At 54.9% G+C, this 25,213-nt stretch overlaps 1 protein-coding gene across 1 annotated transcript in view; it reads left to right on the forward strand.

Moving 5' to 3' along the window:
* Nucleotides 1-235: 235 nt before the first annotated feature.
* The window catches only part of NFAM1 (NFAT activating protein with ITAM motif 1), a 52,000-nt gene continuing 27,022 nt past the window's right edge, over nt 236-25,213 (forward strand). Inside the window, exons 1-3 of the mRNA XM_025399781.1 lie at nt 236-391; nt 21,326-21,655; nt 23,529-23,641. Of these exons, the coding sequence (XP_025255566.1) occupies nt 268-391; nt 21,326-21,655; nt 23,529-23,641 (567 nt within the window). The 5' untranslated portion in view covers nt 236-267. The remainder of the gene's footprint in view (nt 392-21,325; nt 21,656-23,528; nt 23,642-25,213) is intronic.

The raw sequence follows: 25,213 nt of genomic DNA on the forward strand, positions 1-25,213 counted from the left end.
CGAGATGGGGTGAAGCCCACCAGGAGTTGGACTGGGGAGGCTTAGGTCCCCATCTCCAGCTCTTCTTCTGGCCGCGTGGCCTGGACCAGTCTCAGTGCTAGGTTCTTCATCTGGCGGCCACCCGACCGGGCTGTTCCAGCCTTGCTTCTGAGCGGAAGGTCAGGGGCTGCCAGGGAGGAGCTTCGTGGGGAAAGCAAAGGGGAAGCTGTCAGCGCCCGCTGTCCCTCCTGTGAACTAAAGAGCTGCCGCGGACAAGGAGGCCCCCAGATGGAGAGCCAGCCTCCGAGGTGGCGGGCCCTGCCGGACCCCCCACGCCCTCCTGGGCCCCCTGCAGCCCCCCGGCTCCTCCTTGGCCTGCTGCTGCTGCTGCCCGGGACCCTACGACTGGCAGGTAGTGTCTGTCCTCCTCCTTCTCTCTACTCTCTCGCTGCAGAACATCAGAGCGGCTTTCATCCCGCCCGGCGCAGCTAATTCCCAGGGACCTGTCTCTGGGGATTTGCTGGTTGTCGTTTGAACGCTGCAGACTTCACAGGGGAAGCCTTCTGGGACCGAGAAGATGTTTAGCTAATACCTTGCCAAGGTGGCTTTTGAAGGGGAGAGGGACAGCGCTCTCCCCTTCGCTGCTGTGACAGCTTGCCCCCAGCAGTCTGGCCTCCTGGCCCTTAAACAAGGAGGGTAGGCACTGTATTGCTGGGGTTGGGGGCAGGGCAGTGGGGAGGGACAGCTCCCCACCCGAGGAACCTCATGTGGCTGCTACGGTGGAGCCTGTGTTGAACCTGGCAAGTGGCGGGGCTACTCTCTGGGTTGTTGCTGGCATTGGCCAGGGAGTGGGGGGGGATACCAGGGCCAACCACAAGGCGCTGTGCCCAGAGGCACAAAACTGTCAGTCACCAGAAAGGGTCGCACCTCCCAGTTCCTGAAATACAACCAGAGGCCAAGTGTTTTAGGATGCGAGTGTGTCTTTCCAGGCCAGCGGCGCTCCTTTCCTGGTCCTAGGCTCTCTCGAAAGCTGGGTGGCCAGGATCCGAGCCAGGCTGTGGGGTAGGTGGCCTCAGGGCCAGTTCATTAGGCCAGGGAAGGCCCAGGAGGGTCCCGTTCCAGGGCTGCCAGCACCAGGGCTCAGTGTTCTGCCAGATTCTCTCTGCTCCTCCTTGACCGGGCAGCAGCCAGCCCTCCCTCTGGCCAAAGGGTGGCCTCTACTGTGGAGACAGGGTGCCTTCCTTTCTATTCTCTTAGAGCTTATGAGGCTTCCAGGAGCTTCCCCCACCCTGTCCTGCTGCACCCCCTCTCATTACCGCGAATTAGGTTTTATAGAGCCCTTAGCAGGGCACACTGGCCACCCTCACAGCACCCCTTGGGGTCCCTATTGTCCTCACCTGCACCATTTTAAGGACAGGGAAAAGGAGGCCCAGGGAAGCCAGTTCATTTGCTCAAGGCCTAGCCGGTAAGTAGAGGCCAGGTTCAGCCCCTGGCCAGCCTCAGCCCTGAGCTGGGCCCCTCGGCCAGTGGGCTCAGAGGCTCTTCTTACTTGAAAAGAATGTTCTTCACCGAAACTTACCCTGGGGAGGCAAAGGCTGACCTGTGTGTACCTCCCCAGGCTGGAGCCCAGAGCCCTAGGACACCATCTCCTTTAATCCTATGCATGCCTCCCCCAACACCCCAGACAGTTGGTGCAAACACAGCCAGACCCCGGAAACGCAGCCTGTTAGTGTCAGTGTGTCTCAACTCACAGTCATTTTTAACTTAATTTCCCCCCGATTCCCATCCTTTCCCTTTGTGTGGGTCCTCCTCCCCAAAAGACACCCAGCACACCCTGGTAACCAAGCAGTAAAAGAGGCTTTGTGGGGTGTTACTGAGGAAAAGCTCTTTTGTAACAATCTCAACTACAAACAAAAACAGATTCCCAGCGCCATCCCCTCCCACCCGGTGTTGCAACAAACATTACATAAAAGAGAAACTGCTCTTTCACAAGAGGTGAAAACACCCTTATGGTGTCCTAGAGTCCCTTGGAGCAGCAGACAGACCCCCACCCACGCTTTTTTTTTTCTAAGACAGTTTCACTCTTGTCACACAGGCTGGAATGCAATGGCGCCATCTTGGTTCACTGCAACCTCCCCCTCCTGGGTTCAAGCAATTCTGCTGCCTCAGCCTCCCAAGTAGCTGGGATTACAGGCACCCACCACCATGCCCAGCTAATTTTTGTGTTTTTAGTAGAGACAGGGTTTTGCCATGTTGGCCAGGCTGGTCTTGAACTCCTGACCTCAGGTGATCCATCTGCCTCAGCCTCCCAAAGTGCTGGGATTACAGGTGTGAGCCACTGTGCCCGCCCTGTTTTTATTTTTTTGAGACAGGATCTCGCTCTGTCCCCCAGGCTGGAGTGCAGTGGCACAATCTCAGCTCATTACAATCTCTGCCTCCCTCACTCAGATGATCCTCCCACCTCAGCCTCCGGAGTAACTGGAACCACAGGCATGTGCCACCACACCCAGCTATTTTTTAATTGTTTTTAGAGATAGAGACTCACAGTGTTGCCCAGGCTGGTCTCAAATTCCTGACCTTAGGTGATCCACCCACTTTGGCCTCCCAAAGTGCCGGGATTACAGGCGTGAGCCACTGTGCCTGATCCCCAACCTGCTCTTTGTCCTACCCCGTGCATCTCCCTTCATCTGTCTGTCACTCCACGTCACACCCCTGCTTTCTGGTCTCAGAGCTTTGAGGGTTTGCTGGAAGAAATCTTGCCTCTCCCACATCTTCCAAACCTCCCGTGACCACAACCATCAGCCTTAACCATCAGCCTGGTGCAACCAGCTCTGCCACTTGTCAGTACCAACCCAGCTTGCATCCCTCAGCTGCATCCACAGGGGTGTCACTGAAGGCCAGCGTCCCTGATTCTGCACCGTATCCCTGAACTTGCGATAGGGTGCTGGCTTAGGAGTACAGGCCAGGGGCATTTATCTTCAGTTTGAATGTTTTTTTTTTTGAGATGGAGTCTCGCTCTGTTGCCCAAGCTGTGGCACCATCTCGGCTCACTGCAACCTCCACTTCCCAGGTTCAAGCGATTCTCCTGCCTCAGCCTCCCCAGTAGCTGGGATTGCAGGCACCCACCACCATGCCTGGCTAATTTCTGTATTCTTAGTAGAGTCAGGTTTTCACCGCATTGGCCAGGCTGGTCTTGAACTCCTGACCTCAGGTGATCCACCCACCTTGGCCTCCCAAAGTGCTGGGATTACAGGCATGAGCCCCCATGCCTGGCCCAGTTTGAATTTGAGCTCTGCTACTTGCCCAGGCATCCTGGGCAGATTACTTCTATCGCTGTGCCTCAGCTGTCTCCTCTGTTAAACGGATGTGATAACACTGCCCACCTCATAGCACATCCTGAGGACTGAGTGCCCAGCATGATGTCATTAGTGCTCAGTGAGAGTCAGCCGCCTGCCAGCCTCGCCAGAGCCATGGAAACTTGAGGTGCAGTTGCTGAGCCCACGGCCTCCAGCTCATCCTGGGTGCCCACTCCTGCTCCCAGCCATCCTCCTCCTCCCACTTGAGCCAGGACTTGTGCCTGCCCTCTGGCTTCTTGACCCCTCTGCAAAGCCTGCTTTTCTCAAAGGCAGCCACTGGTGGTCTCCCCAAGAGGGGAATTGTTGGGGGCTTGGCTTTTCCGGGAGCAGCTGCAACTCGGCTTCCATGGGCCTCAGTCCTCCCCAAGGACTTTGGGGCTGGACAGACCTGAGTTTCAGGCCTGCCGCCTTCTGGTGACGGCTGTGTGACCTCGGGCAATTACTTAAGCTCTCTGCACCTTAGTGTCTTCTGCAAATGTCAGTCCCCTCTCTCTTTGTGGCCCTTCCAGAACTCTGGGCTGTATTTATTTCTCAAATATCCATTGAGAAGGACCGGTTCTAGGCACCAGAGGGACCCAGAGGTGAACAAGCCATAGGCCCCACTCTCAGCCTGGTGGCACCATGAGCCTCGGCGGGAGTTACCAGAAAGGTTTGTTCTGGATCCAGGTGGCGGGTGCCTGTAATCCCAGCTACTCAGGAGGCTGAGGCAGGAGAATTGCTTGAACCCGGGAGGCAGAGGTTGCATTGAGCTGAGATCGTGCCATTGAGCTCCAACCTGGGTGACAGAGCAGGACTCTGTCTCAAAAAAGTAATAATAATAAAATAAAAGATGTTCAGGAGCGCCTGCCTGCTCCAGGCTGAGGCCTCCTGCCTCCCTTCCCGCCGCTCCGGACCTCTGTCAGGAGTAGCTTCTGTTTTTCATCTTTGTCTAATCCCAATAAAGGGCTTTCGAGGCACAGGCAGAGGTGGGCAGGGAGAGGCAGGGGAGTGCTGGAAAGGCTGCCCGGGGAGTGGGGACAGAGCGGGAGGTGGCTGAGGGAATGAGGGCTGAGAGCCTAAAAGGCAGGGCCAGGAGGGCCGGGAGAGGCTCAGCTTGACCACAGGGAAGTCTGACACAGCAGTGGGATGCAGACTGTGGTTGGGTGGATCACAAATGCCCCTCAGGTAGGGGTCCGGGCACACTCCCGGCGGGTCCTGTCTCACTGCTGTCTCCTCTGTCATCGTGAACTATCACACAGAAAAACGCAGTGTTGCGTGGTAAGCACTAGAAAACAAAGTCCTGTGTGACTCCCACCAGGTCAAGAAGGTCAAGAATGAGAACGTCCCAGTGCCTCAGAGCCCCTTCTACTCTCCTCGTCCCACCAAAGGTACCGCCATCCCAGCTTGTCGGGGGATCACTTCCTGGCATTTCTTTGTAGTTTTATCATTAGTACACATCCCTAAACCATATGGACTAGCTTCGCCTGTTTGTGAACTTTGTATAGTTGAAGGATACTGTGTGTCTTCTCCTGTGAACCATTTCTTTCATTGAGCATTATGTTTTTTAAGGTAGATCCAGTCCACATTATGGCTGAAGTTCGTTTTTGTTGCTATAGATAGAGCAAGAGTTGAAACCACGGCCGGTGGGCTAAACCCAGCCCACTGCCTCTTGTATGGCCTGTGAGTTATGAATGGTTTTTATATTTTTAAGTGGTTGAAAAAATCAAAAGGGACTGTGCAGACTCATGTGGCTTCTAATCCTCGACTCCCAGCACGGGGCCGGCACCCAGCGGATGCTCAGGAAATGGTGACAATCAAGGATGAATTAAGCTCTGAGCAGGGTGGAGACACGATACCACAGGAGGGGCGCCTGGGGGAGGAGATGGAAGGGCTGGGTAGTCGTCCTCTGCCCTCCCTCTGCCCTCCCTGAGCCCTGGCTCCTCTCCAGCATTGGTAGGGTAATGAGACCCCGTGTATAGTGAATGGTAGAGAGGACACAGGCATCCTGGGGAAATGTGGACCTCGAGGCAGGATCTGACCCTCTGCTTGCTCCTTGTGGATCTAAGCAAAGCCGTACCCTAGTGGGGACATGGGCAACAGGACCCAGATGGGGCTGAAGCCAGAGAAAGGGATGGGGTGAGCCTGGTGAGAGGGAGGGGAGGGATATGAACATGAAATTGGCAGGTGGGGCGCCTGGGCTCCCGGTGAGGTCTGAGCAGCCTGGATTTGGGTCCTGGGAGCCTTTGGCCAAGTCTCCGGAGCATGCTGAACCTCCACGAGCCCCACTGCCCGGGTGCTCAGCATCCTCCCAGACACAACAGGAAGGCACATCCAGCACCATGATGGCCTCAGGGCCTGGCACCTGGGACCCCTCAGGGAGGGTCTTTAAGGCTTTGGCTCTGGGGAGAGGGCTCGAGGGCACAGCGAGAGAGGGGACTCAGTGCTCACCTTTGGTCATGGGTCGTGGGTGTCCTGCCCACTAGGCTCCTCTGGGCCCAGCCACCAGCCCTGCCTACTCCTCTGCACTCCGAGGACTCAGGTCCTCACAGGCCAAGGGGTCACCATGGCCTCCCCAGTTCTCCCGCAGGCAGGGGTGATTCACTGTCCCTGGACACACTCAGGCCAGAGCCCTGATGGCGCCTTTGCCAAAACAGAGCTCCTGGAGGGCCAGGCCCCGCCCAAGCTGGTTCTCTGAGGCCGCGTCCAGCACACTAGGCCAGGCACAGAGGAGGGGCTGCAGAGTCTTGGCTGGGACTTGGATGTGCTTGGCTGCTGATGGTCTGTTTGATGAGTAGTTGCACCTAGGAGCTTCATTCTAGGGCTTGGGGACTGTGCAGGGTGCCCAGAAGAGGCAGAATGCTGACCCTGGCTGTTTCTGCTCCCCACGCACCCCACTGCAGGTGCTGAGGTGGAGGAAGGGCAGGGCCTGGGCCAGATCTGTGCTTGCTGCTAGTGGGCCAGGGGCCAGGGGTCCACAGAGCATAACTGCAAACAGCCCCGCTGCCATCAGCAGGCCTCTAACCCTGGTGCATTCAGATAAGACCCTCCTCGGCCCTGGGCCACCCCTTCTTCCTGGGCGCCCACTCCTTATGGCCATTCCCACCTTTAAGGCTGGCTGGAGGCAGAGGACTCCCTGTCCCATGAAGAAGCCAGCCACAGCCACTCCCCTGAACCTTTGCTTCTACACCGCTCCCTGTGCCTGGAGGGTATCCTCTCATTTGCCCACCTGGTGACGTCCAAACTGTCTGTCAAGGTCAAACTCATAGTCTCTTCTGTAGTACCCCCTCTGGCCCCTTCCCCGCCCCGAACAAACCCAGTCCCCTTCCCTCTCCCCCAAGGTGTTCACCTGCGGTCCCGGGCACACAGGCACTCAGAGGCATGTAGGGCATGACTGAGCTCGCCTGAGGCACGTGAGGCTGTGGGCAGAGCCAAGGAACAAGCATCCAACTTTAAGAGGCAGGCTGTGTGAGAAAAGCCAGGGACAGTGCAGAGAGAGTATGCAGGCTCAGGAAGCCTGGGGGTGGAGGGGAAGAGGAGGGAAGGTCAAAGAGAGAGGGTCTGCAGGGTCATGGTCAAGACCAGAAGCCTCAGGACCCTCCAGCATCTTTGCTAACCTCCTTGGTGGCAGCAGAGCCAGCCAGCTGAAAGCATCCCATAGCGGGCAGGAGGAGGCAGACAGGTAGGGAAGGAGGGAGCTGGCAGGGTGGAGGAAGTGGAAGGGGAGGGAGGGGAGGACGGAGGCCTGGAGAGGTTGTGTGCCCAGAGGGTGAGGGATCTTATGGGAGGTAGAGATTTAAGAGAAATCAGGATAAAAGTGAGTAGCCAAGTTGACCAGGGGAAGGAGTCAGTGTGCTGACAGCCAGAAGCATACATATTTTAAAAGGAGGCGGAGGGCGAGAGTGCAACAGATCCCACACCAAGGAATCACTAATACGAGGGAGACTGGAATTCTAGTATTTCTCTTGTCGTTGTTCTAAAATGCAAGTATGGGCGGGCACGGTGGCTCACACCTATAATCCCAGCAAAGACTTTGGGAGGCCGAGGTGGGTGGATCACCTGAGGTCAGGAGTTCAAGACCAGCCTGGCCAACATGGTGAAACCCCTTCTTTACCAAGAATACAAAAAATTAGCCAGGCATGGTGGCATGCACCTGTAATCCCAGCTACCTGGGAGGCTGAGGCAGGAGAATTGTTTGAACCTGGGAGGTGGAGTTTGCTGTGAGCCGGGATTGCACCACTGTACTCCAGCCGGGGCGACAGAGCAAGACTCCATCTCAGAAAATAAATAAATAAGAAAGAAAGAAAGAAACATGATCATGGCACTTCCCAATTTAAAAGCCCTCAGAGGCTCCACTAGCTTTCCAGGGCAGTGTTCAAGCTGCTGCCTACCTCTGAGGCATCACCTTGTACCCTCCTCCCAGACACAAATCCTTCCTTCCAACTCCACCAAGGCACAGTGCCCATTTCAAGAATTTGAGAAGCTTCACCGGAGAACTTTCTTGCACTTAAAACCTCTCTCCACACCCCTCCCCCAACTGTCTGCCTCCTGCTCTTCTCTGCTTTCCAAGTTCAGCTTTGTAAAGGGATGGGAAGAAAGATGGCAAGATTTTCACAGCTGTGAGGTCAGGTGGCAGAACCGTTCAGCTGAACAAGTTCAGCTTTCTTCTTGAGATTTTGCTGTCATTTCTAGAATTTCTTTTTTTGTTGTTTGTATTTTTTTTGTTTTTGTTTTTGTTTGTTTTTTGAGACGGAGTCTCGCTCTGTCTCTTAGGCTGGAGTGCAGTGGCACAGTCTTGGCTCACTGCAAGCTCTGCCTCCCGGGTTCACACCATTCTCCTGCCTCAGCCTCCCAAGCAGTTGGAACTACAGGCACACGCCACCACGCCTGGCTAATTTTTTGTATTTTTAGTAGAGATGGGGTTTCACCGTGTTAGCCAGGATGGTCTCGATCTCCTGACCTCATGATCCGCCCGCCTTGGCCTCCCAAAGTGCTGGGATTACAGGCATGAACCACTGCGCCTGTTCGTATGTTTTCTTTTTTTTTTTTTTTAAAAGAGATGGGGTCCTAGCCAGTGCGATGGCTCACACCTGTAATCCCAGCACTTTGAGAGGCCAAGGCAGGCAGATCACTGCCTCAGAGATCAGGAGTTTGAGACCAGCCTGGCCAACATGGTGAAGTCCTGAGGTCAGGAGTTTGAGACCAGCCTGGTCAACATGGTGAAACCCTGCCTCTACTAAAAATACAAAAACTAGCTGGGTGTGGTGACGCCTATAATCCCAGCAACTCAGGAGGCTGAGGCAGGAGAATCACTTGAACCTGGGAGGCAGAGATTGCAATGAGCTGAGATCATGCCACTGCATTCCAGCCTGGGCAAAAAGGTGAGACTTCATCTCAAAAAAAAAAAAGGGATGGATTTCACACTGTCACCAGGCTGGACCGAGGTGGTGTGCAGTCATGGCTCACTGCAGCCCCAAACTCCTAGGCTCAAGTGATCCTCCCACCTCAACTTACAGAGTAACTGGAACTGCAGGCGCTGCCACCTTGCCCAGCTAATTTTATTTATTTATTTATTTCAGAAACGGGGTCTTGCTATGTCGCCCCGGCTGGCCTTGAATTCCTGAGCTCAAGTAATCCTCCCACCTTGGCCTCCCAAAGTGCTGGGCATTTCTAGAATTTCTACAGTGAACATGGTTTCACTTTGTTACTGGGAGGTGGCAGGGGTACCTAAAGAATTCTGATTTAGGCCGGGCGCGGTGGCTCAAGCCTGTAATCCCAGCACTTTGGGAGGCCGAGGCGGGTGGATCACGAGGTCAGGAGATCGAGACCATCCTGGCTAACATGGTGAAACCCCGTCTCTACTAAAAATACAAAAAACTAGCCGGCGTGGTGGCGGGCGCCTGTAGTCCCAGCTACTCGGAGGCTGAGGCAGGAGAATGGCGTGAACCTGGGAGGCGGAGCTTGCAGTGAGCCGAGATCGCGCCACTGCACTCCAGCCTGGTTGACACAGCGCGAGACTCTGTCTCAAAAAAAAAAAAAAAAAAAAAAAAACTGATTTAAAAAACAAATAATGACGCACACTCCAAGATTTGCCTTCCCAGGAACGCTTTGCCCCTCCCAGGCTGAGCTGGGGCTCCCTCTCTGGACTCCCGCAGCCCAGGGTCTTTCCTTTCTCCCACCTCTTTCTGTCTCCATCTGTCAGCTCCTTCCTGGTGGCAGGGCCTGGCCCTCCTTGTTGAGACTTTGGGTGAACACACAGTCCCTGCTGAAGGAGGCACTCTGGGGGATCTGTTCCCCTCATTTCATATTTCATTTCCTTTTTTTTTTTTTTTTTTTGAGGGAGTCTTGTTCTATCGCCTAGCCTGGAGTGCAGTGGCATGATCTTGGCTCACTGCAATCTCTGCCTCGTGGGTTCAAGTGATTCTCATGCCTCAGTCTCCCAAGTAGCTAGGATTACAGGCACCCACCAACACGCCTAGCTAATTTTTGTATTTTTAGTAGAGACGGGGTTTCACCATCTTGGCCACACTGGTCTCGAACTCCTGATCTCGTGATCCACCCACCTCAGCCTCCCAAAGTGCTAGGATTACAGGTGTGAGCCACCGCAGCTGGCCTGTTCCCCTCACTTCGTATTGCCCACTCCAATTCAGAGACAAGAAGCAGACCCCAACCTCACCCTTTTGGCCCTATTGCCACCTTCCACACCATCCTGATGCCCCTTTGAGGGTAAAGAGGTGGCTGTAAAAATAGAGGCTGAGTCCCCTGATGACCGAGACCACGCTCAAATGAGCTCCAAAGTTGGAGCAACTTGACCTTCTTTTTTTGTTTGTTTTTGTTTTGAGACAGAGTCTTGCTCTGTCACCCAGGCTGCAGTGCAGTGGCACGGTCTCAGCTCACCCTCCACCTCCTGAGTTCGAGCGATTCTCCTGCCCAGCCTCCCGAGTAGCTGGGGCTACAGGCGCCCACCACCACGCCCGGCTGATTTTTGTATTTTTAGTAGAGACAGGGTTTCGCCATGTTGGCCAGGCTGGTCTCGAACTACTGACCTCAGATGATCCGCCCGCCTCAGCTTCCCAAAGTGCTGGGATTACAGGCTTGAGCACCTGCGCCTGGCCTTGACTTTCAAAACAGGCAAAAAGGAGGCAACTGCTATAAAGACACTAATTGACCCTTGTGAGGCTTATTCCCAATTCAAACCTTGGACGTTCTGCACTTGGTTTGTGTCCCCAAGCGGCCACTGTACACCCTGGTTCAGGGGTCTAGAGGCATGAAAATGAGCCGTGGATGGGCTGTGGAAATGGCCACGTCTTGATGCATCTTTGTAATTTGGAGGTGTTGAAAGATGTGACAGTCTGTCCGATGGCGCCATTCCAAAGGCAACGGTGCTAAAAGCTCCGAAATAGTCTCTGTTCAAAGGTTGCCTTCCAAGGCCTGCGAAATGCCCCTCCCTCGCCAGCCACTTGGCCACACGCCTTTGCATTTGATGCCTGTGTCCTGCCCGCCCGCTCATCTGTGGCATCCTGGGATTCGTGCTCAGGCACATGCCTGGGGCTCTGTGATAAAACCAACAGCCCCGATTGCAGCCTTTCAGATGGGCCTTTAAAAAGGCACAGCTCTGAGAGATGCCAGAATTAAATTGGAGGGCAAACCCCATGCCTAAAATAAAGACCGTGGGAACTGCTTTCTTCTGTAGCTGGGGAATCAAAGTGTTTTCCTTTAAAATCGACCTAACTCAGGATGGATACCTTTGATCAGCGTTGTCTGGGCCCTCACGCCCTTGGCTGACAACGCGTGCTTGATGCCATAGAAGGGATTGAGTTCCGTGCAGCGGGGAGCCGGGACCAAAGCCCTGGCCCATGACTTGGTGGTGAGAGGAGCCTCAGCAGCTGGAGCAGAGTATGAGGGATGGGGGAGATTGTGGGTGGCAGATTCTGGGGGTGAGAGGAAGCCATGGAAGCATTTTCTTCTTTTCTTCTCTTTTTCTTTCTTTTACTTTTTCCTTTTTTTTTTTTTTTTTGAGACACAGTTTCACTCTTGTTGCCCAAGCTGGAGTGCAATGGTACGATCTCAGCTCACCGCAACCTCCGCCTCCCAGGTTCACGCGATTCTCCTGCCTCAGCCTTCCAAGTAGCTGGGATTACAGGTGCCCACCACCACGCCTGGCTAATTTTTGTATTTTTAGTAGAGACGGGGTTTCGCCATGTTGGCCAGGCTGGTCTTGAACTCCTGACCTTAGGAGATCCACCCGCCTCACCCTCCCAAAGTGCTGGGATTACAGGCGTGAGCCACTGCACCTGGCCCATGGGAGCATTTTCAATAAGAGCATACCATGTTTTCCACAGTGCATTCCTTTCCCAAAATGTCCACCCCTGCTGCGGAACAGGGATGCCATCTGGTCCTTTGCAGCACTGGCCTTGTCACAGGGCCAGCCTGTAGAGGGCTTGTGGGTCACTTCTGTTTTGGGAGCCACAGGCTCTGCTTGAGCTGAGGTGACAATAACAGTCCCCCAGTGCTGCAGGGCCATTTCTGACTACCATTGTCCCCAGGCCCCTACATGTTGCTGGCCCTGTCTACCTATTAGATGACCCAAATTTAAGGAAACAGCCTCTGAATTTTTGACTCCCTTTAAAGAAGCATATTTCTTTCCTTTGAGAATGTTTTCTCTTGCTTCCTTTAAGGGGTTTGTTTGTTTGTGACGGAGTCTCGCTCTGTCACACAGGCTGGAGTGCAGTGGCTCGATCTCAGCTCACTGCAACCTCTGCCTTCTGGGTTCAAGCGATTCTCTTGCCTCAGCCTCCTGCGTACCTGGGATCACAGGCGCCTGCCACCACACCTGGCTAATTTTTGTATTTTTAGTAGAGACAGTGTTTCACCATGTTGGCCAGGCTGGTTTTGAACTCCTGACCTCTGGTGATCCACCTGCCTTGGCCTTTCAAAGTGCTGGGATTATAGGCGTGTCCCACTGCACCTGGCCTGTTTGCTTTTTGAGACAGGGTCTCTCTCTGTCACTCAGGCTGGAATGCAGTGGCATGATCATAACTCATTGCAGCTTCGAACTCCCAGGCTCAAGTGATCCTCCTGCCTCAGCCTCCTGAGTAGCTAGGACTACAGGCATGCCATCATGCCTGGCTAATTTGTTTATTTATTTAGTAGAGATGGGGTCTTGCTATATTTCCCAGGCTGGTCTTAGTCCTGAGCTTAAGAGATCACCCAAGGTCAGGAGTTCGAGACTAGCCTGGCCAACATGGTGAAACCCCATGCCGAGATTAGCAGCGCGATCTCGGCTCTACTAAAATTACAAAATTAGCCAGGCGAGGTGGCGCATGCCTGTAATCCTGGCTACACAATCCTAGATTGTGCCATTGCACTCCAGCCTGGGCAACAAGAGCAAAATTCCACCTCAAAAAAAAAAAAGACTGGGGTTACAGACTCAAAGGGACTCAAAGGGACCCAGTTTAAAATCCCATGTCTACCACCACTATTTGGGCAAACCTCTTCCTTTTTTTTTTTTTTTTTTGAGACAGAGTCTCGCTCTGTCGCCCAGGCTGGAGTGCAGTGGCCGGATCTCAGCTCACTGCAAGCTCCGCCTCCCGGGTTCACGCCATTCTCCTGCCTCAGCCTCCCGAGTAGCTGGGACTACAGGCGCCCGCCACCTCGCCCGGCTAGTTTTTTGTATTTTTTTAGTAGAGACGGGGTTTCACCGTGTTAGCCAGGATGGTCTCGATCTCCCGACCTCGTGATCCGCCCGTCTCGGCCTCCCAAAGTGCTGGGATTACAGGCTTGAGCCACTGCGCCCGGCCACCTCTTCCTTTTTCTGAGCCTCAGTTTTGTCATCTGCAAAAGGCGACACCAAACCCAGGAGACATTGGCTCTTCTGATCACGTGGCTTCACAGTGATGCCTGAGAGTCTGTGCTGGGCGGGGCAGCCAGACACACAGGAGTGGCTCAGGGAGGAAGTGAGCACGTCCTGGAGACAGGAGAGGAAGGAATGGGTAGGACATTCCACGCAGCCGGAACAGCACGGGTGAAGGCGCCAGAGTGTGGCAGGTTGACGTCTACGCGGGAGTGGGCGAGGGAGGGCCAGAGAGCAGCTGAACAGGGCTATGCAGGTCCCGGGAGGCAAGAACTGGATCCACCAGGCCAGGGACTTTCCATTTTTTTTTAGCAGTGGCCCAAAGTTAAGAGATGCGTGTTTTAGCATGACCCTGTCTGAACCCAATTGTATGAATGTAACTGAAACCAGAAGGTCACAAACGGTGCCCTTACTACGCATGAAATGCTTCGTGTTCTATTTTTTTTAATTGCTTGTCTTGACTATGTAAATTGATTTCAGACTCCTTCCTGGGTCTCCTCCAGCAGGGAGCCCCTGCTGGTTCAGGCAGGGTAGGAGCAGAATGAGTTTCTGGATCGCTGGGGGCTCAGAGCCACAGAGACAGCCCTGGCTGGGTAGGAGAAGTGACTGGATGGGAGCTGTTGAGGTGGAAGGATGGGGGCGTTGTGCTGGTGGTGGGCAGGTCTGATCCTGAACATCAGTGATCCACAGGAAAGCTGCCAGGCGGGCACACAAATGCATGGGGGCACACCCCACCAGGGACTCACTCAGCATGGGGTCCCTGCGCCAGGTGCAGGAGGATAGCAACTCCGCCCAGCTCTCAAACCCCAAGTTCGAGCAGCCACAGATTCATAAGAAGAACCGGAAAAGGAAGGACTCTGGCACCTGCGGGTGGTTGACAAACTCTTTCCCAACAAGGGGGGAGAAGAGCAGCTGGAGGCTGAAGGCAGAGGGTTGTTCGTGCCCCCAGCCCTGCACACAAGGGGCCTTCAGCCAGGCCAGGTCAGCACCCGGGACAGGGATGGTGCCCAAGTCTGGGTCAGAGACAGGCCCCGGAGGTCCTCCTGCGCCTGGACCATCAGGGCCTATGTGCCCTGTGCTGAGGGCGTGTCATTTAACCAGGCAGAAGGGTAGGGCTGGCATTGTCTTTTTTTTTTTTTTTTTTAAACAGAGATAGCTCTTGTCACCCACGTTGGAGTGCCGCAGCGCGATCTCGGCTCACTGCAACCTCTGCCTCCGAGGTTCAAGCAATTCTCCTGCCTCACTCTCCCAAATATCTGAGACTAAGGCCTGTGCCACTGCACTCGGGTAATTTTTTGTAGTTTTAGTAGAGATGGGGTTTTACCATGTTGGCCAAGCTGGTCTTGAACTTCTGACCTCATGTGATCCGCCTGCCTCGGCCTCCCAAAGTGCTGGGGTTAATAGGCATAAGCCGCCACACCCGGCGGGGATTTGCCTTTGTAGATCCCCAAGGAGGACTCCCTGCCTCATTCTTGTCCCCTGGGGAAAAGCAGCCTGGCCCTTGGCAAGTAGCTGGGTCCCAGGTCCCAATTAATCCCACCACAACCCCTTAAGGTTGGCATTGTTGCTCTCCCTGTGTTGTGGGGAGACGCGGAGGTCACAGAAGTAAAGCCACCTTCCCAAGTTGCACAGCCTTGAAGTGGCAGAGCCAGGAGCCACATCCAGGCCTGTTGCCTCCAGAACCTGGGCTTTTCCCAAACGCCCCCGCTCTTCGCCCCTATTTCTGGCCAGGCCCAAGGCTTCCTCACAGTGTGGGAGGGACTTCCCTGGAGCTGCAGAGAAGCGAGGGATGGAGGGTGTGTCACCCCCGAAAACACAGTCTCCTATAAAGTGGGGTGGGCAGACTGAGCAGGGATCCGTGGCGCTGCCCAGATGAGATGTCTGTGCTTGCAGTTGTGTGGGGGTGGGGAGGCACAGGAGAGGAGCTGAAGACTCAAAACAAACAGCCAAGCCCGGGGGCGGGGCCCTCCCAGACACAACCTGTGGCAACCCTGCCTCCGATAGCCTTGCTGCCCTCCTGCTTGACCCCTCCTCCCCCATGGTCCTCAGTATGGGTGCCCTCTCCCCTCTCCCTGCACCGTCCTGTCCACATTCACCAGTCTCAAGACGCTCCTGTTCAGAAAACTCCCCCTGGGCCAAACCCTCCCTGCCCCTGCAGACTTCCCTCCTGGCAGGGCAGGCCAGGTGCAGAGTTCAGGTCCTCACCCGCCCCTCCTTGCTGTCTGCCCCAACTCTGCCCTCCCTGAGCCTCAGGGGTGCTCCTTGCAGCTACCGGGTGAATCTCAAATCCTCCTAAATTCTCTAAATGGAAGAGATCAAATCCATTCCCTGCACAGAAAACACCTGGGGCTCCTTCAGACGTTTCCTCTCTGCGCCCCAGGACCGTTTCCTCCCTGCGCCCCAGGACCTGTTCCAGCTCTGCCTGCCCCAGATCCCATGGGACCTGGAGAATGACCAGAAAAGCAGCTGGGAGCGGCTCCTGGGCCCTCTAGACCCCTTGGTGTTGGGGGATTTCTCCCGGCAAAACTCAGCTCCTTTGGTCACTCTAAGTCAGAGTTCTATGGTCACCGAAAGTCACAAATGAGTCCCAGTTCTTCACATCTCTAACCCTGTGTAACAGACAAAACTTCAAACTCTAAGGCTGAAGTGGTTCCCCAGGCCACCTGGTGCCTGTGTGAGGGTGAGGGGCGAGGTCCCTCTTCTCTTTCCCACCCAGACCCCCTCCTCGTCTGTCCCCACCAGTCAACCTGGGTGGAGGCAGAAAAGACCTGCCTTATCAGGTGCAGGGGAGGCTGGCCCTGGGCTCTGGGTGCTTGCAGTGTTGGCGTGGAGTCCCTTGAGGCCCCCACAGAAGTAGGGGAGTACTAAGTGGAATTCTGTGACTCTTACTCCTCAGCCCCCAGGAGTCTGGTATCCACCCTGGTCTTCCTCGCCAGGCCGTGGGCACCTCTAGGCAGCTGCATGAGCCGGTCTAGGAGGACACTCAGCCAGCTCACTGCCCCGACCCACGTTATCCCATGGGGATACACTGCCTTTGCCAGCAAAGGGACAAACCATGATGCAGGCACACCATGCCCTGGCATGAGATAGACAGTGGCCTAGTGCCCTCACTCAGGGGATACTGCTCCAGCTCAGCCAGGGTGGTCCCGCTAAAGCCCCTCTCAGCCTGGGGTGAGAAGCAGGCACCCCCAGGGCAGACCGGATGCCCTGCAGCTCTTCCCAGCCCCCTCTACACCCACCCTCTCTGACCCCTGTGGTCTCCATGTGATCTTGGAGCCAAGTGGCCCCTTGTTGGCCATCTGGTGGTGAAAATTTGTGACGCCCACCAGGGTTCTGCCAAACCTCTCGTTAGTGTCTGATGACTACTGTGCCCAGTGCCACCATGAGCACCCCCTGCCATATCTGATGGCAGCTTCCCAGCCCGGGTGCTGGCTCTTCTTCCTCAACACAGCCAGACCACCTGGGGTCCAAAGCCTGGCCCCACCACTCATGAGCTCTGTGGCTTTGGGCCTCTAAGGTCCTCTGGTTCTTTGGTTTTGGTTTTGAGATGGGGTTTCACTATGTTCTCAGGCTGGTCTCAAACTCCTGGGCTCAAGCGATCCTCCTGCTTCAACTTCCTGAGTAGCTGGAACTACAGGTGTGCGCCACCACTCCCAGCTAGACCCACTACAGAACACGGTTGCAGTAGTTGCCTCATAGGATTGTCGTGGTGTTTAATTGACATAGGACCTGTGTCACACCAAGCCAGGTTACGATTTCTGTACTTTATCTTTTCCTTCTGTCTGTGGGCTCCTGCTTCCGGGTCATGAACGCCCTCTAGACTCCCAGGCCACCAACCCCGCACCCCACCCCCATCCCAGGCAAACTCAACGCTCCCCATACCAGCCCTTCTGCCCCAGGCTCCTTCAGCTCCTTCCCTGTTGGACTGGGGATGCTGCCAGGACAGGACCCCCTCCTGGTCTGGGGCAGGGCCTGTGACCTAACCAGTACCCCTTCAATGTTTGTGGGAGGCACAAAAAGATGACAGCTGAAAAGAATTTGTGGACTTGGAACTGACCGTGAAACCTATCAGCACTGTGCCTTCACAGGGGACCGCTTCTAGTCGGCAGCCAGCTAGGGCCTGGATCTCTACCGCCTGCACCCGTGAAGGGGCCTCTGGGAGGCACAGGTCCAGGAGATGGGGTGGGAGCTGGGCAGTTGCAGGGATCCGGCTCTGGGGTGCTGATGCCCCATTGAAAGGAAGGTACAGGGGAGGTGGTGAGCTGTATCCGCAGGCCAGAACCGGAGGCCTTGGCTGCCACTGCAGACCTCCTCTCCTCGCCTGGGTTTTTTGACCTGATGTCTCCAGACTGGCTGTTGTTATTGACTGAGCTCGTCAGAGACGGCTTCCTCTCTTTACTTTTGGAGACAGCAGTTTCATCAGAGGTCTGAGGTTCTTGCTTCAAAGCCTCTCCTCGCTGTGGCAGACCTGAGTCAGAGCCGTGCATTGTCATGAGCCTAACCCAGTGACCTTAAAGAAACGAATCCCAGAAGAACATAGAACAATGGATGTCTGTTTTTATAGATTTCCCTGGAATTGTAAAGATCGGCTTAATTGCAGTAGCAGAGTTCATCATTTTCTAGGATACCTCAGACAGGGAGAATTTTTAAAGATAGTTGGTCTGAAGTCTTCCTGCCCAGGACAAACAGGAAGGTTTCGTGGTGCTGACAGTGTATGTGTCCTCCCCCTGGTGGCCTTTTAGATGCACTGTGAGGAGGAGCAGGAGGCCCCGGGTGAGCAGATGGAGGTCACAGGTCGAGGGGGGCCACAGGGTAGGTGCACAGAGCGGGCAGTGGCCCGTGAGTGCTGTGCGGGACTGCTGGGCAGGGTCAGTGGTGATGTCAGAGCGGGCAGTGGCCTGTGAGTGCTGTGCGGGACTGCTGGGCAGGGTCGGTGGTGATGTCATTTGTGGTTCACCCTACCCCTCTTGTCTCTAAAAAATTTTTTTTTAATCAAAAAAATATTGATGCCCAGGCTGGCCTTGGTCTCCTGGCCTCAAGAGGTCCTTCTGCTTTGGTTCCTGAGTAGCTGGGATTACAGGCATGTTGTGCCACCATCCCCAGCCCACCTGGGACCCTGGGGGACGATGTAATGGCCCCCACCTCTATATGTCTACCCCCTGCCACATCTCGGATAATTCCCTGCCCTGAAGCAAGGCTCTTAGTTTTTTGACAAAACTAATGTAATGTTATCATTAAACAGCAGCAATCCTGCAGTAGAGTCCAGAGTTACAAAGCCCAGGGTAAAATCCCTCCTGCTCCATCCACCAGAGGGAAGCCCGGGAGGGGGCCTGGGTACCAGCTCCCTGGAATGACATCTCACAAGTGAGCCTGTTACATCAATTACAAGTCGAACCCACTGTGACTGCCAGACATGTGAGTCGATTTCCTGGAACTGTCAGTGACTTTAGTTCTTTGAGGGAGGGAGTGTCTCTTTTTTTATTTTTTTTATTTTTTATTTTTGAGATGGAGTCTTGCTCTGTCACTCAGGCTGGAGTGCAGTGGCACAATCTTGGCTCACTGCAACCTCCACCTGCCAGGTTCAAGCGATTTTCCTGCCTCAGCCTCCCAAGTAGCTGGGATTACAGGTGCCCACCACTACACCTGGCTAGTTTTTGTATTTTTAGTAGAGACGGGGTTTCGCCACATTGGCCAAGCTGGTCTCAAACTCCTGACCTCAAGAGATCTGCCCACCTTGGCTTCCCAAAGTGCTGGGATTACGGGCATGAGCCACCAGGCCTGGCCAAATTGTTGTTGTTGTTGTTGTTGTTATACAAATGAGGGCTTTCTGTGTTGTCCAGGCTGGTCTCGAGTGCCTGGCCTTGTCTCCTTATGCAACAGGACAACAGGCCTGAGCCACCGCAGCTCTCAATGTTTTGTTGTTTTTTTTTTTTTGTATTTTTAGGTGAGACGGGGTTTCACCATGTTAGCCAGGCTGGTCTCGAACTCCTGGCCTCAAGCAATCCACCCACCTCGGACTCTCAAAGTGCTGGGATTAGAGGCATGAGCCACCCCGCCCAGCCTGGGGGTGTCTCTTTAGTGGCTCAACAGGAAGCTCAAAATATCAGCGCAGTCGGAGTTTTGAGGGATTAACTGAAGCTCAGGGCCAACTCCATCTCTGTTCCCACATCTTCCAGAAGGCTGGCCTCCGTTTGGGACCCCCTTCCCAGAGCTGTGGCTCGCAGCTGAACTGAAGAGACCCGGGAAGAGATCAGCCTGGCCTCACTCCAGCTCCACACCACAGGCGGAGTCCACGCCTCACTTTCCCCAACAAAATAAATCTTGCGGCTCCTCTGAGCCTCTCAAACACACGATCTTCTCCCGATTAACAACCCGGCCTGCATGTTCTTGGCTGCTGGCTGCCGACCTCAATTTAGAACTGTCTGCTGCTCAGCTGTTGGAGAAGGAGGGGCCTGGAGAACCCAGGAGCGCTAAAACCCAGGGGCCTACGCAGCTGAAGTCTGGGGCAGGGGATGGCTGCTGCCCCCAGCCCAGGATCCAAACAGCATCTCAGACGCCTGCAGCAGGGGTTAGACGCCCCCCAGGCAGGGCTGCTGCTTTGGGCATTTTCAAACTGTTTTCTGAGGTGCCTCTGATGAGTGGGGGGAGGGGTGGCTCCTGCAAAATTGGCTTTGTCATAGTCATTGACATCATGATCACAGCCGAAATGGCCCCATGTGGAGCACCTCTGTGTTGTTGGAAAAGCCGCTCTCAGGATGTTGCCTGTTATAGTATATAAAAAGCTGACAAATCCTCTCCGAACCCAGAGTCCAGGAGAGGTTTGTGTCTCCCACCGCCTGCTTGCCTCCTTACTTTGGCACAGGGAGAACTGTGGGCAGACCTGCCTCCCTCTCTGTCTACCACCAGGAAACGCTTGGGTTTCTTTATTTTGTTTTCCTGCCTCCTTCTTTATTTCTCATCCATCACCAGCTTTCTCTCTTCTCAGGCCTGTGCTTTGATCCCAGGTGGCCTCTTGACATTTGGGAAGAAGAGGGGTTGGGAGTGCAGGCTCTGGTGTCCCCCAGCCCTGGATGGGATTGTAAGCTCTACTCTGTACCTGCTGAGGGATCCAGAGCTAAGTGCTTCAACTCCCTGACCCTCAGACTCTTCCTCTTTATAAAACAGGGGCTCTCACTTTGCCTTGGGCTGTATTAGGAGAGGTAGAGTGGTGTGTGTAATATGCTTGGCACAACTCCGGCACACAGCAAGTGCAGGAGAGGCAGGGGCTGTACCTGCAGATTAGGTAAGTGCACAGGAGGCACGAGACTTGTCTTTTTTTTTTTTTTTTTTTTTTTTTTTAGACAGACTCTTGCTCTTGTTGCCCAGGCTGGAGTGCAGTGGCACGATCTCTGCTCACTGTAACCTCGGCCTCCCAGGTTCAAGCAATTATCCTGCCTCAGTCTTCCGAGTAGCTGGGATTACAGGCATATACTACCACGCCCGGCTAATCTTTGTGTTTTTATTTATTTTTTTAATTTTTATTTTATTTTTATTTTTATTTTTTTTTGAGACGGAGTCTCGCTCTGTCGCCCGGGCTGGAGTGCAGTGGCCAGATCTCAGCTCACTGCAAGCTCCGCCTCCCGGGTTTACGCCATTCTCCTGCCTCAGCCTCCCGAATAGCTGGAACTACAGGCGCCCGCCACCTCGCCGGGCTAGTTTTTTGTATTTTTTTAGTAGAGACGGGGTTTCACCGTGTTAGCCAGGTTGGTCTCGATCTCCTGACCTCGTGATCCGCCCGCCTCGGCCTCCCAGAGTGCTGGGATTACAGGCTTGAGCTACTGCGCCCGGCCATCTTTGTGTTTTTAATAGAGACGGGTTTTGCCATGCTGGCCAGGCTGATCTCGAACTCCTGACCTCAGGTGATCAGCCCACCCCAGCCTCCCAAAGTTTTGGGATTATGGGCGTAAAAAAATTAGCCCAGCTAATTTTTGTATTTTTAGTAGAGATGGGGTTCACCATGTTGGCCAGGCTAGTCTGGAACTCCTGACCTCAGGGAATCCGCCTGCCTTGGCCTCCCAAAGTGTTGGAATTACAGGCGTGAGCCACCCACTTAATAGGCAAGTGGGTGGGACTGGGGCAGCCTCAAGTGACCTGTCGCTCTCTCCCTTTGCTTCCCCTCCAGGAGGACAGTCAGTAACCCACACCGGCCTGCCCATCATGGCCTCCCTGGCCAACACAGCTGTCTCCTTCAGCTGCAGGATCACCTACCCATACACCCCCCAATTCAAGGATTTCACAGTCAGCTACTTTCATGAAGATCTCCAGGGACAGAGGAGCCCTGAGAAGCCGACCTATTGCCACCCTGTACTGGGCACAGAGAACCAGACCCGCACCCTGGACTGCCAGGTCATCCTTGTGCTGCCGGGCGCGTCGGCCACTGGCACCTACTACTGCTCTGTCCGCTGGCCACACGCCACGGTGAGCGGCAGTGGCACCTTCATCCTGGTCAGAGGTGAGGCTTCCTCTGTGGCTCTTCTGGGGCAAAGGACCTGGAGGTTTCAACTGGCAGTTTGGGACTCTAGATCGGAAATAGAGAATGGGGCCAGGTGCGGTGGCTCACACCTGTAATCCCAGCACTTTGGGAGGCCGAGGCAGGTGGACCACCTGAAGTCAGGAGTTCGAGACCAGACTGGCCAACATGGTGAAACCCCGTCTCTACTAAAAACACAAAAATTAACTGGGTGTGGTGGCAGGCACCTGTAATCCCAGCTACTCAGGAGGCTGAGGCATGAGAATCGCTTGAACCTGGCATGGGAAGTTGCAGTGAGCCTAGATTGCACCATTGCACTCCAGCCTGGGTGACAAGAGCAAAACTCTGTCTCAAAAAAAAAAAAAAAAAAAAAGGAAATAGAGAATAGTTTGCCTTGTCTGCCAGCATTGGCAAAGCAGGCAGAGCCACTTCAGGGAGCTCTGGCCTGTGGCTGTGCCAGGGCTCCACCTGGGTGTGGAAAGGGCAGGGCCTGGCATGCACATCTGCCCCTAAACGCCGCCGGCAGGTGACCTGAAAGAGCTCACTTGGACCCTTGGTCTCAGTGTGCCATGGGCATCATGGTGGGGGAACTTCTGCAGAACTCAGTATGTGCATGTATGTATTTGTGGGGGCCTCGTGTATGTGAGCACTTGGCTAATGTATAATACACCTTTCCAGGGACAGATTTTTAGTTTTCATCACATTCTGTTTTTTTTTTTTTTTTTTTTTTTTTTTTTTTGAGACGGAGTTGCCCAGGCTGAAGTGCAGTGGTGCAATCTTGGCTCACTGCAATCTCTGCCTCCTGGGTTCAAGCGATTCTCATGCCTCGGCCTCCCAAGTACCTGGGATTACAGGTGTGCACCACCACACCCGGCTAATTTTTGTGTTTTTAGTAGAGACAGGGTTTCGCCATGTTGGCCAGGCTGGTCTCGAACTCCTGACCTCAAGTGATCCGCCCGCCTTGGCCTCCAAAAGTGTTGGAATTACAGGCGTGAGCCACCACACCCAGCCAGTTTTCATCACATTCTCAAAGGAGTGATGATCCCAAAAGTTTTGAGTGAGCCCGTCACCAAAGCCCTGATTCTCTGACCTACCTCTGCGATCCCCTAGAAGGAGCTGGGGGCTTTGGAATTCTATAGACCTGGGTTTGAACCTCTGTCCTGCTGCTTGCCCAGTGTGATCTTGGGCCTGGTCTTCATGATGATCCTCTGCCTTCCAAGGACTTGGATGAGGTTGAAGGAGATGGTGCCCATATGGGCTGGTGGCTGACGATAGGCAGTGTTGGCGAAATCATGCTCATGTGCCTGGCACGTGGTTGGCACTCCATGTGTTTTTGCCAGCCAGATGGATGGATGGATGGGGTGAGGGGAAGGAGAAATGAATGCCAGCAGGAGGGACTGGGGGATGGCTTGGTGGTGGGGGAGGTCTTGGCCTCACCTAGCCTGGGTGCAGCCCCCTGTCAGTCCCAGTATAAACCTGCCTCCTTCAGCCCTAGCCACATCCACCCATATTATCACCACCTCCCACAGGGAAAACAAGAGGCCCTGAGAAGAGAGACATCTCGCTCAGGACCCTATAAGCAGCCTGCAGGGGAACCAGGTCACTGGGGCAGGGGCACCAGAAGAGCAAATGTGGTGGTTCCTGTCCTTACAGAGAATCAAGGCAGTGAACATGAAAAGGAGCGAGGGTGACAATGAAGTCCTGAGGCCTGGCTTCCAGGGGGCCTAGTGGGGTGTGGAGTGTGTCGGCAGGGGAGCATTGAAAACAGGGTCCTGAGTGAGGGAGAACATCATGTGTGTGTGCCCTGCTTTCTCCTGGGTCACTGACCCCTCTGCTCCCTTGCCCTTTCTCTTAGACGTAGGGTACCAAGAGCCCCCGCAGAGCCCCCGGAAGCTCCTGCTCTTTGGCTTCACCGGCCTCCTGAGTGTCCTGAGTGTTGTGGGCACGGCCCTGCTACTCTGGAAGAAGGTATGGGATCAATGCTCACAGCCATGCAGCCCCTCCACCTGACACACCACGGACTGGGGGTGCTTCCCGGGGGCAGGCAGGCTGCCTGTCTGCCCTATGCAGGGCGTTTGGTGGGCCCTGGTGAGGGCACATCCACATCTGTAACAGGTGGCCCTCCTGGCCCCTTGCACTGGGGCTGGGGGCACCCCTCCTGTGCCGTTCCCTGTGCTGCCGCGGGGCGCCTTTTGATCTTGTTGCAAGAAACCAGGGCTCTGCAGGCTTTCCCAGGTCCTAGGTCCCTCTGAGAACTTGGGAAAGGCCGCAGGCCCTCCTGCCTACCATTTCTAGCTCGGCAGATTAGGGAATCCCTGCTTAGGTTTTCTTGATCCCAGCAAGCTGGAAGCGATGAAGGGGCTATCAGTAGCCACTCGCACAGGTGCTCTCCCACTCACCCTCCCACACGCCCTCCCACATGCCCTCCAGCTATCCCCTGCCGGCCTCCCGCACACCCTCCAGCAACCCTCCCACACACCCTCCCACACACCCTCCCGCACACCCTCCTGCACACCCTCCCACTCACCCTCCCACACACCCTCCACCATAGTTCCATGAGGAGGTTTTTTCCCATTTCACAGCTCTGGAAGGTCAGGCTCAGAGACGTTGTGATTTGCCCAGGGTCGCATAGTTAAGTGTACAACAGTCAGGGCTAGAGTGCAGGATGGGGCGGCTTGGTCCGTCTCCTCACCTGGACAGCTCCTGCTCACACTGGGTGGCACCTGCCTGGGGAGAGAGCCTCTCTGCTGGGGATCCCCTCATGCTCATCATCGCCCAGCCCTATGGATTCCTGTTCGATGCCGGCCCACCCTCCCTGCCTGGCAGCAAGTGCCAGGAGGCCAGAGGCCGAGGCAGTCTTGTTCAGGGGCTCCATGCCCAGCACATGGCAGTGCTCAGGCAGCCTGCTGAGTGAAAGGATGCAGTGCCCAGCGGGTACCAGGTTCTCCCAGGCTCAGGGTGCAAAGGTGATGGGTCAGGGCTCCTCAGAGGCTGCTGTTAGCAGCTCAGGCTACTGCTCCACCCTCCGGGGACCTTTGGGGCCAAGCCTGGGGGCAGCTGAGTCAGCGACAGCCCTGGGTGTGAGGGGAGAGCACTGGCACCATCACCAGGGTTTCCCTGGGTCAAAAAAGGCTCAGCCCCTGCATCCAAAGGCCGAGACCCTACCCACACCCAGAGAAGAGCTCTCTTCCACGGGAGTTTATGTGTTCATTCATTCAACAAACACTGAACCCCTACAACATTCCAAGCCCTGTTCTAGGCACCAGGGATACAGCAATGACCAAACTGAAATCAAGAAATCTCTGTCTGAGGCCAGGCGCAGTGGCTCATGCCTGTAATCTCAGCACTTTGGAGGCCAAGGTGGGCAGATGACTTGAGGTCAGGAGTTCGAGACTAGCCTGGCCAGCATGGCAAAATCCCGTCTCTACTAAAAATACAAAAATTAGCTGGGTGTGTTGGCAGGTGCCTGTAATCCCAGAGGCTGAGGCAGGAGAATTGCTTGAACCTGGGAGGCAGAGGGTGTAGTGAGATTACTGTACT

The sequence above is a fragment of the Theropithecus gelada genome, chromosome 10 (assembly GCF_003255815.1).
Source record: "Theropithecus gelada isolate Dixy chromosome 10, Tgel_1.0, whole genome shotgun sequence".
In the NCBI taxonomy this organism is placed as follows: Eukaryota; Metazoa; Chordata; class Mammalia; order Primates; family Cercopithecidae; genus Theropithecus; species Theropithecus gelada.